We start from the raw sequence: 13,387 nt of genomic DNA, 5'->3' as shown, positions 1-13,387 counted from the left end.
GTCCAAGTTGAAATCCCTGCCAGTAATAAACCCGGCGGTCAGCAACCTCTCCGTCAAGCGCAAGTACGCGAATGAGAATCTGCAGCTGGCCTACTACTCGGTGAAGGCCTCAAGCGAGATCCTGAAGCAGCGGGATTTTCTGTTCCTGAGGCACGCCTGCAGGTTCGAGAACGGGTGCTTCGTGCTGGACCGGAGCGTGGAGTCAGAGGAGTATCCGCCCTTCGTGTCGATAATCCGGGGGAGGATCGACCACCTGATCATCGGGCTGGTCGAGGAGCAAGGGCTGACCAGCTGCCTGATCGATGCCGAAATAAACCAGCAAGGCTACCTCTCTCTCGAGCAGAACATCGACATGAGTATTAGCTTCTTGGAGCAGTTCCGAGTGCTGGAAAGAGGGCTGGTGCCGGTCTCTGACCTCAAGTTTTTCAGCCTCGACTGGCGGGCCAAATTCAACAACAGCCCTGACCTCAAGAACAAAAGGAGGGTTTACGAAGATAACCCTCCCTTCTATTTCTCCAGCTCGAAGGAGACCAGCAAGGCTTTCGACCATGACGAGAGCGACTTCATATCGATCGTCGACCACCTCGACCAGCCCGAGGCAGTCACCAGGGAGGTCAGTCGGATAAACTCCGAGATGTTCCTTCTCGAGGAAGGCGGAGAAAAACTGACCATCCCTGAGCTGGACGATAAGGGTATGAGCATAGTCCAACAGAAATACCTGTCAATCCACCACCCTTCCAAGGCCAAGAAAAACGACGAGCCGAGGATGGTGCCGTCCGAGCACTACCACTTCGTGTGGCGGGGCGAGTGGGAGAGGGACCTGCCAGACGGAGGGCTGCGCTACATCGATGAGAAGAAAATGGCCTAACAGCGAGGGGTCATAAAGTACGTCCTGAATAGGATCGGCCGCAACATCCTTGAGGGCAAGCCAATTACCCAAATTTCATTACCAGTTGACATATTCTGTCCCTGCTCGAACCTCGAGAGGATCGCCCGCTCGATGGGCCTCGCCCCTGTGTTCCTGGGCAAGGCGGCCGCCCTCAAAGACCCGGTCGAGCAGCTGAAGCTGGCCACCTGCTGGTTCATCTCACACCAAATCACCTTCATCGAGATGGAAAAGCCGTTCAACCCCATTCTCGGCGAGACTTTCCAGGGGTGGATCCATGGCTGCCCGATCTACATGGAGCAGATCAGCCACCACCCGCCCATCCACAGTCTGCTGATGCTCGGCGAGGGCTGGAAAATCGAGTCCACTCTGGAGGCCACCATCCAGCTAAAGCTCAACTCGGGGGCAGGCACGTTCGTGGGCAACACGGTCGTTAAATTCCTGGAGTCAGGAACTGAAGTGACCATCCGCGGCAACTCGGGCGAACTGTCGGGACTGACTTTTGGCACTCGCAAGTTTAATTTCGTGGGGGCGACGAGGGTGTTCGACCGGCGCAACCGGCTGGCTCTGTTCATCCGGCACAACCCCGACGAAAAGGGCTTCTTTTCCTGGGGCAAGCAAAAGACCCCTGAGGACTACCTGCAGGGGAACATCGTCAGAGCCAAGCAAAGCTACTTCTCGGCCTTGGACCAGAACTACAACATCGGTGCACCTGAAGAGGCCGACATTGATGAGATCCTCGGTGAGATGACTGGTGAGTGGCCCACCTACTTGAAATTCGACAAGACCATGTACTACGAGGTGGACAAGGAGGTTCCTTACGCCTTGGACTACGAGAAATACCCCCTGCCTTCTGACTGCAACTACCGGGAGGATGTGATCTACCGCCGGCTGAGAGACACCGTCAGGTCGCAGCAGGAGAAGGAACGGCTAGAAGAAATCCAGCGGGGCGACAGGAAATTGCGGGCCGCCCATGGCCCGCCAAAAAGCATTGACTTTTGATCAAACATTCATTGAAAACTTTGTTTTATCATAAATTAGCCGATCAGCTCGATCAGCCCAGGCTCTCCACTACAGTTGTTCAGCAGGTCCTGCAGCCCGACTTTGAAGCTCATCACCTGTCTTTCCATGGCCCTCTCAGCAATCGAAAGCTGCTGGGCCAGCCTCCTTTCCTCCACAAGCTTGGCTAGAAGAGGCTGTTCGTCATACCCCTCCACCTCCCTTTTGAGCTGGTCGATCCTCTCCTTCAGTCTCCTGTTTTAATCCTCGAGAACGGCCACCTCGCATTCTGGCTGAGTGGGGCGGCTGGCCTACTGGATAGCCGTAGTGCGGGAGTGCACCAGCCTTGCCAGCTCAGCCGCTTCTCCCTTGTAGTTTTATATGTCTTAGAGTAGAGTCTACTGCTGCTTGAGTAGATTGAGCTCCTCTTGGGAGATGACTGGCAGGACAGCCGGCGGGGGCACGGGATCGTGGATGGGAATGGCTTTGAACACAGGGGCGGGGGGCACAGGGTCCATGTCTTAAAAAGTAACACAGGCAATGAACTTGAGCACCATGCCTGGCGCTATTTCCATCTGCAGTTCTTCTACCCTCCCTACATAATCCGCCGCATCAAACTGTTTTTAACAAGTTTTCCCTGCGACTGTTATTTTTAAGGCCACCTTCTTGGGACGATATTGTTCTTTCTCTCGGTGGTAGAACAGTGTGAGCAGGAGAGCCATGGAGTCTCGCAGGTAGAGGGTGTGCTTGGCTGGAGGAGAAGGCAGGGTCAGTTCGCAGCGAGCCTCTCGCTTCTCAAGAGACAGGTGGATTGGCCCAGCATAGGCAGGAACGGTCAAGACCAGCCTGCTCAGACGGAAATGGCATTTACGCTTGAGATGCTAAAAATCCATTTAATGAACCGGGTCAAGGCTTACAAACAATCCAGAAATAGCTGACGTGCTGGTCCACCTGGCTGTCCACGCCGACTCCCTCCGCCTCGCAGTCCTTGAAGAAAGGCACCAGGGGGTCCTCACCTCCACTTTTCAGGTAGAGGTTGTAGGCACTCATCGTCCGGATGTACATCGCGTAGTCTCCCAGCGTGCACTTCGATTTGACCTTTTCGCTGGACTTGTACACAGTTCTGAAATGCTGTCTGAAGTGATACAGAGACTCGGGGTACTGGTGCTTGAGGTCATCACGGTGAAGTCGAAGTAGGGCTTGAGCGTGGAATGCAGCCGGTTGTAGATCGACAGTCCCTTTGTGTTCTTGCCGAAGGTTATCCCTTCTGTGTAGTACCCCACCACTGCGAGCGCGGACTCAGGGCCCATGCCTTTCTTCATGCTCTAGTAGAACTTCGGTCGGTCCAGCCAGTGCAGGGCCTGTCCAATCGTGATTAAGTCGAACTTCTCGTCCTCTGGCCGGATCGCCTCCTAGAAGGAAGGACATTACCGTAGGCTGGCGGTTTGCGGGTTGAACAACGGGTCTTGTCGGCAGGTTTCCAGCATTTTCTTGCTGATGTCTATGCCAACACTGCAAGCGAAATGGGGCAGCAGCTTGAGCAAGAGCTGCCCGGTGCCAGTCGCGATGTCCAGGTAGCGGGATCGTTTGGGGACGTGCTGGAGGATGGACTCGCAGATGAGCGGACTGTAGCTGGGCCTGTACTTTGAATAGTTTTTGCCCTGCGTGTCGAATCCAAACTTGTCCATAAAAAGTCAATGGTAATAAAAGAGGCTGCGTTGTCGCAGCCCCGAGAGATGGCTCATAATGCCTTTCCTCCGTATGCTCTCCAGGGGCTGCAGGCTGCCCTTGAAGACGCGCTTCATGCCTGGCCTTGCCATGAAGTCTTTTATCAAGGCGTCGGTGTTCGGCATGGTCTAGCACTCATTGAAAATGGGCATGGACAGGTCTTCGTAGAACTTGTCGGTGAAGGCGGTCTTCGGCTCAGGCGGGGGGCTGCGCTGCTCGGGGGTGGCCCGGGACTGCCCCGTCGCGAAATACCCATGAAACACTACGCTTTCCTCAAGCCTCTCGAGATAGTACAAGGCGATTCCCATTTTGTCATAGATAAGCAGCTCGTGGTCAACCAGCCCATGTCTTTGCGCATGGCTGAGCGCCACTTCAAGCACATCATACGAAGTCCTGTACTGTCTCAGTTCAACTAGGTAGCTGGCCAGCCTCGACAGTCCCTTGACCTGATCCTCCATGTGGCCCAGGTACTCGGCCACCACCACCAGGTCCATCAGGCAGATCAGACGGAGGATCCGGTTGTCGCTTATCTTTTTGCAGGCCTAGTGGTAGATGCTCGGCATGATGTCCAGGTCTCTGGCCAGGCAGGCTGCCCGCAAACTGCTGCGCAGACGGACATAGTCCATCGCATCCTGGGTGTGGGATCTCTGCTCATCCAGCACTCGGCGTTTCCTCCCGAACTTAAGCATGCACTTGGCGTGTTCCATGTTCTTAGACCAGCTCACACTCTTCTTCCGGGGGGACCTGTCCTGCTTGAAGGTCGGGATGCTGAGCTGCGGAAATCGAATATTGCTCTGGAACAGGTCCTCAATCACGGTCAGCTTGTTGTCGGAAAAGTGGTTAATGCCCAGTTTCCTGACCGTCGAGACGAGCTTGCTCTCTCGAGGGGTGCGGGGCTAGATCCTTCTAAGACTGTCACATCGCAGCTTGATCATCACCAATAAATAGCATCGCTCAACTGGCAGCTTTATAATCATGGAAGGCAAGGCGCGGCTGGCTGAGTGGTATGAGAGTTTGACTCATCACACTCTTCCTTTTAGCCTGCCATCCTCAGGCTTGCAGTCCATGCCCTATGTGCTCCGGCTTTAAGGCTCCAACAGGCTGCGCCATGTGGCCAGACCCGGCCATAGTGTGCTGGCTTCAGTGGTGGTCGTCATGCACTAAAAACGACAAGGCTTTTTCGGCCGCAGGTATACGAACCGTTTCCTGGGGGTGCGAGAGGAGGAGGGCGGCAAACTAAGCCTACCAAACGATTTTTGCATGTTCTTCCATAGCTCAGCGGACCGCAGCAAGACGGAAATCTGTTTCCTCATGGAGTTCACCTTGCTTGAGCTGAACGCAAGAGGATCTCTGATCAACGAGTAGTTGCTGGGAACGTGCTTGGTCCCTGCTACTGAAAGCCCTCGCAAAAGTGTACCCTTATTTAAAAGCCGCATCCTTCCCCCCGAAATGCTACAGGCTTCGGGCAAGTCGGACCTGCTCGTACACTACTCACTGGCGCTGGGGCTGGAGCTTGCCCCGATTGTGAGGGTCCTGCCTGAGCTGGTATATGCTTGCTCAAACGAGCATGTCACAGGATTGGCAGAGGACACGCTGGGTTGTTCTGAGGCCTTGATGGCAGAGCGTGCGATAGAGGTTGGGGTGTCCGTGTCAGTAGCATTTCGAAAGGAGCTAGAACATGTGACCACCAGGATCGTAGAGAAAGCAAAACAAGTCCTTTTCGGGACGACTGCCTCAAGAGCCATCAAAACTGTCAGTGCCGGTTACAAAATCATGGTATTTTATCACAACGGTTGGAAATTGGACCTGGCTGCGGAAATGCCTCTAAAGATGTCTCCCCTCAAAATGGAGGAAAAAGGGCTGCTGGTGTCTGAGTTCATGGAGGGCAAGGCTAAGGTCTATCCGAGTGGCGGGAGGTTATTGATGGTCTTGGTGGCGAGGTACCAGTTTGTGGGGGCACATTCCACTGACTACGATATCTGCCTAGGAGTGACCCTGCTCGACCCTCGAGAGGGCAGCGCGACAGTCGAGTAAGACATGGTCGGTGGTCCTTTCGAGGCCTGGGGCCTGCGAGTGGTCGGGGTCGGCGACTAGAGCATCCACGTGACGGCTGAGCTGGAAGTTCCCTAAATCAAAGACGAAATTAGTTCCCTACATGAATATTTGCCGTCCAGCCCCAGGGACACCAACACCGGGAATCTCAGGGTTTAGTATGAACTCAAAATCTCGCAGGTGGAGGAGGAGAAGAAGCGCATGGAGTTGGAGCTGCTTGACCATGAGAAGGCCCAGGCTGAGGTGGAGAGTCGGCTGAAGCGAGTGCTTGAGGATAAGGAGCGCCATTACCAGGAGGAGATGCGTAGCATCGCTAGGCAGAAGCTGGCCCAGGACGAAAGCATCCATGAACTGCGAGAGAGGGTCGATCTCCTTTCCGCCATGCTCGAGCGAGAGAAAAAGAAAAAGGTTGAGGTTGTCGAGTAATTCGATTCTGGAAAGTAGCCCGATCTGGCCCGCACCGTCCGGAAAGGGCCTACCTCTTTATCGCCAGTCAAGCTCTAGCCCAGATAGTACGGACTGCTTTAGACCTAGGCCCGTCAAACTACCCGTGGCAAGCGCACTTCCCTTTCAGACACTTAAATTCAGGTGACGCTTGCTGGCCTGCGAATCGATAAGGCGCCCGCCCGTCTCTCAGCTCAGCTGCATTTCTTCAACCAGCGCATTCAGACCGATCCCCTCACCACGATCTTCCTGGAGCCCGGCTTTCACAGACTATAGAGGCAGAGCACCCGCGGGCCTGCTCAATTCTAAGCACAAATCGCCTTGCACTCGACTGCCCTCCTCCAAGCCTTCTAACAGTATTTGCAGACTGGCTGTTTGCTGGTCGAGCTGGTCGATCTGGATGCCTGTTGGTCGATCGGGGCCGCGAAGATGGCACTGGCCTAACTGATCTAGGAGAACAGGGACTCGAATGTCCTGGCGGGGGAGATCGATGTTCTGCAAGGGGGCATGAAAAGAGCCGCTTTGCAGGTGCTATTGAAAGCCACTCCTATTAAGCTGCCCAGAGCGTAGCCTCAAGTTGCGGCCCGTTATGGTGGGGATCGGGTGGTCTGCAGCGTGCCAATCCGGCTGGACCAGCTCGAAGGCGAAGCGCTGTCCCGCCAATAATAGAAAATTCGCAAGGCCAAACAAAAACTCAAAAAACTAGACATGAACAGCGATTACATCGACAAAGTCCGGCACTACCGACAGGCCCACAAAGAGCACCATGTCAAGACCATCCTGTCGTCGATGCTCAGCGAGTTCCGCGAACTGACAGTACAGTGTGCCCGGGCAGAACTTGTTTATTTCAACTTCACCTCTGCAGAACCGATCCATGCGGCCTTCCGTGTGCATATCGACCAGGAGGGCGACCGATTACGCCTGCTCACTCGGGGGGTTGAATTGCGTCATGCCATGGAGGCGGCAGGCGGAAGGCCAGCTAAGTCAGTCGATGCCAATGGTCTGCTTGAGTTGTCACCTGGAGAAACAGGCACCCTCTACTTCAAGTTTCTCAGTACGGACTGGCTGACTTCCGAGCAGACACACACCCACCTTCTCAACATTTTCATACAATTGGACCGCACAGGCGCCACGGCCCACGGCTTTTCGCTGAGAGTCACGGAGACAGGTCTATGCCCCGCTGAAAAGTTGCAGTTTTTTTAGCCAGAGAACTGTCAGGTGCGGGTGCGTCTACCCCCGCTGTTCGTGAAGGGGCTGCCTGCTCGCCAGCCGCGGGTGCTCTGCTCGAAGGCTGATGTGGGGTTGGTCTGGCCCAGCGACTATTAACTGCAGCTGCAGATGCTGACCGGCCGAGCACTCTAGAGCAGTCGGTTTTTCCTGCTGTTCTACCACGACGACTACCATTACCAGCTGCAGGCCTGCTTCGAGGTCGAGGTCAGTGCCTACCCTGAGGTGCTAGTGTCAGTGACAGGCCGGGCCATCCGGTTTCAGCTGGTGCTTGAGCACAGCCGGGCTGCCAGGGTGCGGCTGTTTAGCAATAGCCAGCTCTTGAGCTTCAGAGGGGAGCAGGCGGGAGAGTTCGTGTTAGGGGATGGCCCTGCAACGCTGATCGCGGGGGAGGCAAGAGGCGAGTGGGCAGGACGAGCGGTGGTGCACTGCGTCGAGGGGGGACGGGTGCTTGCGGGCTGGCTTCTGCGGGGAGTCGCTCAAGAGCTCGTCCGATGAGCAAATTTAATCAGATGAGCAAATAGTTGAAATCGGAGCTGTCTGAGTTTTTGGGCGGGCTTCCGCTGCCCTCGTCGGATGAGCAGGAAGATCTAAAGAAGTGGCCCCTTGACCAGATTCCTCAACTCCACCACGCTCAAGGCCTACAAGCAAGGCTGGGACCAGAAGAAGTTCGCCAAGGAGTGCAATGAGTTGCTTGAAGAGCCTCTGGTGGCCCGTATTTGGGCCTGGCTGGAGGCCCGTCGCAAGGACGACAAGGAGCGCAAGCGCAGCCGATCCCGCGACAAGGAGAAGGTCGACAAGGACAAGCCGTGCACCGAGGCCGACAAGGACAAGCCCGAGGACAAAGAGCGCAAGAAGGTACGGTGCAAGTATTTTCCTTAGTGCAAGAAGGAAGACTGTCCCTACGTGCACCCTACCGAGAAATGCGAGCACTTCCCCAAGTGCTGGTTCAAGCAGGACTGCCTGAAGCTGCACCCGCCTTGCCGCTACGGCGACCGGTGCTCGCACATGGACTGCGTGTACGAGCACGGCCCAGGCCGGCGGCGGATGGACTTCCGAAGGAACAACCCGATGGTGGCAGCGCTATCGTACATGATGGGAGCAGGCTCCTACCGGCCCCGGAGGCCATCCTCCGGCAAGCCCCGCAAGAAAGAGCGGGATTGAGATAGCCATTTGAATGATTGTATGATCTGAATCATGACTGTGTGTATTCAAATGGACCGCTCTGAGTCGTACGCTGAGGAGGACTCCCAGCCCTTCGCGCAGGAGGGTATGCTTGGCTACCAGCTGGCCCTCACCCGACTTTAGCTGGCTCTTGAGAGGGCCTTCTTGCAGCCTGCGGAAAGGGCCTGCGACCTGCAATCGACTGCCTTCCGAGCCCTCAAGTAGTATAACAGCCGAGTCCGAAGGCAGTTCGATCATGGCGGGCTCGCCGTGCTGGCACTGCAGGCGGGGATGAAAGTTCTAGTAGGACACGCTCAGACCCAACTCTTCTTAAAGGTCAGATCTGCGTTCGCACGAGTGAGATTAGCAGCCGGGCATGTGAAACTTGCACAGTCCCTGCGGGAACATTCTGCAACCCTGTGGACGGAAATTGGTAAGGAGCTTGCAGCCAGGGAGGAGGAACTGGCAAGGGCGAGAAGCATCGATTAAGAGCTGAACGTTTAAATAAAGGCCGCGAAGGACAGGGTAGCTTCGGGGCGAGAGCAGAGACTGCGAAAAGCGCCTGGCAGGGCTGCAATCCGAACTGCGCAAGAAGCACCGAGGCAAGTACGAGAAAGAGAACGACCTGCGGACCCGGCGCGAGTAGTAATAATAGCTGCGTAATTTCGTGGAGCGGGGTGAACCAGCTGCTGAACGACCACCAGACAAAGCTGGAGCGGCTGGACGAGCGCAAGCACCGATTCATCCGTGATGGCCAACCATTGGGTAAATAATGAGATATCGAATCAGGCGCATCGCCGATAAGATGGAGGCCGAGGACGGCAGGGTCATGTACAAGGTCCTTTGGGAGGGGTACTCTGATGAGCATGCCTCGTGGCTGCCGCCCGAACTGCTCGCGGTTGGCCGCTCCGCCATCTCCGACTTTGAGACCCGCCTAGGGACCCCTCTCAGGGACACCCCGGGCGATGAGATGGAGGTGACTATCACGCCGAACAGCAGGAAATGCTTCTGCGGGTCATCCCCCAGTTCCTGAGAGAAGAGGGCAACTTCCTGAGAGACCGGGTGCTGCGAATACTGCGGGTACGGAGATCCAGAGGGGGCGATGAAATGCTGGTGCGGTGGTTCGCAAGAAAGGGCTTCCTGCAGCCAAGAGACTCCTGGGAGCAGCGCAGTGAGGTGGCCCGGCGCGGGGCCTGCCCTTCTGCAGATTCGTCTTACAGCATCTTGACTGATCGATCCTGCTCAATTTAATTATGAGAGTTGCAGTCCGCGAGAGGAAGTGGCTGACGGCCCTCATGCACAGCCAGCTGCTGGTCTGGCTGCTGGAGGGAGGAATCTGCCTGGTCCTTGGGTCGGTGGAAAGGAAACTTCCGTAGACCAGGGATCTGCCTCGGGTGAGGGTTGTGCAACCTGGCTGGGTTCTGCGAGTGACCATGGACCGCCTAGAGCAGCAGCGACAACTGCTGTTCCGGGACCTGGGCTGGATCGAGTTTAGTGAGAAGCCTGGTGTTTTCGCCAACGTGATCGAGGATTGCTAGGATGATTTCGTGCATGCGGTGATGCTGCCTTCCCTAATTGAGCGCGTTTCATTGGAGGAGTTGTAAACCGAAGCCTCGGAAGAAAAGGCGGCTTGAATCCGGCTGCTGATGATTCGAGATTTATGTTGCATATTTAGTAAAATATAATTCTGGAAGCCATTCACCGTCATAAAAGGAGGTGCCCGGCGTAAGACCGCCCTGATTTCATTACGAGAACATCCTGTTGCTTAGTATGGTATATTGTTCTAGAAAGAATATATGTATTTCATTTGCTATGGGCGTTGAAGATTCGGGCTATAAATCTTCCGGCTTCCTTGAAAAAGTAGTCAGGGCGTTTTTCATTGTGCTTGGTGTACAGCTCCACGAGCTCACGCTCCGCCTTGTGGCAGGAGTAGAATTTGTAGGGCTCTTCGATAGGCACGATGTCGTCCAGTCTTGAGCCAGCCAGTAGCACCGGCAGGGTAATATCCGCATTTCTGAACATTTCCAGATAGTCTTTCGCAAACAGTTCGAAGCCCACGGTTTCGTGGACCTTGCTCTCGATCATATTGAGGGAGATGGCCAGGCAGATAGCCATGTGGCCTTGCTGCTTGCCGATGTTCTCAAGGCAGGTCCGCAGTCGCTGGAACGGGCTATCAAGCACCAGCCCTTTCACGAGCGGACTGCCTCGATAGTTCATGAACTCGATAGCCGCTACTGCCCCCATGCTCTTGCCCCAGATCACCACTACCTCGATTGCAAACCGATTACTGACGTGGTTGAGGACTGTCCAGATGTCGTGCTTCTCATAATGCCCGTATGTGATCTAGGTGCCGCCACTGTCCCCGCACCCTTCAAAATCGAAGGTAAGGATTGACAGCTAGGGTGGGCCCGCCTGCAGGCAGAGCAGGGATTCGAGCTTGTTGGAGCCGTTGCCGTGCAGGTAGTAGAGCACTTTGTGGGAGGTCTGTGTGGGCCTGTGTATGAAGAGACATGAAAGGTTATGGTTACGAGCGGAGGGCAACTAGAACGCCAGGACTGCAAGTCATGCTGCTTGAGAGTGGACTGTAACAAGGAAGGATCTACTCGAGCCGGCACCGAGGTCAGCACATCTCGACTGGCCTGATCTACAATCCCCCAGCACATAATCGTAACTTCAAAAAGGATACATGCCCGAGGACAACATCAAGATCGTGGTGCGAGTGCGGCCCTTCAACGAGATCGAGAAGGGCTCTGAGTGCATCGTCCGCATGGACGGCTCCATCTGCACGCTGCTGGGGCCGGGGGGCGACAAGTCCTTCAACTTCCACAGATGCTACTGGAGCCATGACGATGTTGCTCACAAGAAGATCATGAACTATGACCTGTTCGAGGACCTGGGCAAGGAGATCTTGAATAATGCCTACGAGGGCTACAATTCGACCATCTTTGCTTACGGGCAGACTGGGTCGGGCAAGTCCTACTCCATTGAGGGGTATGCGCCTGAGAAGGGGCTGTTGCAGCTCATTTGTGAGGAATTGTTCAATGTCCGCATGCAGGCCAACCGCGAGGCAGGAATTTAGACCACCGTCCACGTCAGCTATCTGTAAATTTACAACGAGTCCCTTCGTGACCTCCTGGACCCCTCCCGAACCAACCTCAAAATATTTTCGGCCAACAACATCGTCAACATTCAAAACCTGAGCACACACCCGGTCCCCACCTTCGACAACCTATTGAAGCTATTCAACGAGGGTAAAAAGATCAGAGTGGTGGGTGGCCACCAGATGAACAAGAACTCCTCTCGGTCGCATGCCGTGTTCACGATCATGTACGCGAGAAGGGCGTGGGGAAGACCCGTAACTGCAAGATCAATATCGTCGATCTGGCGGGCTCGGAGAGGCAGAGCAAGACGGGCGCGGAAGGTGTCCGGCTGCAAGAGGCGTCCAATATCAACAAGAGTCTCACCAACCTGGGCATCGTCATCGAGGCGCTGGCCGCGAACGCGACCAAGAAGGAGAAGGGGTTCGTACCGTACCGCAACAGCGAACTGACCCATCTCCTTTCCGAGAGTCTGGGTGGCAACTCCAAGACCTTCATGATCGCGGCCTTGTCGCCATCCAAGAACAACTATGAGGAGACGCTCTCGACTCTGAGGTTTGCTGAGAGGGTGGCCTGCATCAAGACCTCGGCCAAAAAGAATGAGAGCCTGGAGGCTGCCAAAAACGCAGAGCTTATGAAGGAAATCGACCGGCTCAAGCTCGAACTCGAAAGCGAGCGCAACAAAAAGCCAGAGCGCATCGTCGAGCGGGAGGAGGTGATCGTCGAGAAGCGCAACGAGGAGGAGATGTCCCAGTTGCTCGAAGAACTCATGAAGCAGAAGATGCTGCTAGAGCTGTCCGAAGAAAAACGCAAGCAGCTCGAGCAGGAGGAGGAGGAGAAGGCCCGGATCAACCGAGAGAAGGCGTTTAACGAGGCCGGCATGAACGCAGAAAACTTTGCCGAAAAGGCCTCTCCCCTATCTGGTCAACATTTCCGACGACCCTTCGCTTAGCGGCATGCTGCTCTACTTCCTGAAGCATGACGAGACCAGACTAGGCAACTTCGAAGACGACAACAACGAGGTCAAGATGAACGGCCTGGGCATCCGCAAATTCCACTGCACCTTCTACCGAGGCCTCAAGGCGATCGAGGTCGAGCCCATGCCCGAGGCCCGAGTGCTGGTCAATGGCACTGAGGTGACTGAACGGACAGTCGTCACGCATTTGGATCGGTTGGTCTTTGGCACCAATAATAACTACCGGCTTATTGTCCCTGGCGCGGAGTCGCCCAGCCAGCTCAAGATGGCGAAGGAAGTGTCGGTGGTGGGCACCGAGTGGGAGGAGGAGCTGTCCGCCTCGGCGGAGGGGCAGGACCTGTTGTCCTTCTTGAACCACGTGCACTCGAGGATCAGCAAGGACGAGTTCCTTAAATTCCTGCCTGAGCTCAAGGAGGCGAGACGGACCATCGACGAGGTCAACGAGTACACTTCTTTCCGGTACAAAAAGTTCCCTCTCAAGGAGCGAAATATCGTGTTTTCGCTGGCCGTGATGATCGACTTCAAAAACTACAAGGGTGCGCCCAAAGTGGCGGCACAGTGCAAGCACCGCGACAGCCACGAGGATATGTTCCTGTGGTCCTACGAAAAACTACTGGACAAGGCAGTCGAAATGCAGGACTGGTACGAGGTGGACTCCAAAAACGTGGGGGACCGGGACTACACCTAGAGCGACCCCTGGTTCGAGGTAACCTAAAGCTACCTCTAGTAAAAGGAAAAACTAGGGCGGATGCGGTCCTCCGATCAGCGCAAATATCTATAGAACCAGATCAAGCTCAACCACAAGGCCCGGCA

At 55.4% G+C, this 13,387-nt stretch overlaps 1 protein-coding gene across 1 annotated transcript; it reads left to right on the top strand.

The window, feature by feature from the left end:
* The first annotated feature begins 1,000 nt into the window (after nt 1–1,000).
* Nucleotides 1,001–1,888, top strand: LOC127595049 (oxysterol-binding protein 9-like). The gene has a single exon (XM_052056759.1). It carries the CDS (start codon nt 1,001–1,003, stop codon nt 1,886–1,888), a length of 888 nt encoding a protein of 295 aa, XP_051912719.1.
* Nucleotides 1,889–13,387: the final 11,499 nt, after the last annotated feature.

Source organism: Hippocampus zosterae, unplaced genomic scaffold (assembly GCF_025434085.1).
Source record: "Hippocampus zosterae strain Florida unplaced genomic scaffold, ASM2543408v3 HiC_scaffold_374, whole genome shotgun sequence".
Lineage (NCBI taxonomy): Eukaryota > Metazoa > Chordata > Actinopteri > Syngnathiformes > Syngnathidae > Hippocampus > Hippocampus zosterae.
Note: the sequence above shows the minus strand (reverse complement) of the source record. Positions and strands in the feature narration are given on the sequence as shown.

Bases quoted from the DNA above. Each gene is read 5' to 3' on its own strand.
- LOC127595049 (XM_052056759.1), top strand. From the start codon at position 1,001: ATGGGCCTCGCCCCTGTGTTCCTGGGCAAGGCGGCCGCCCTCAAAGAC.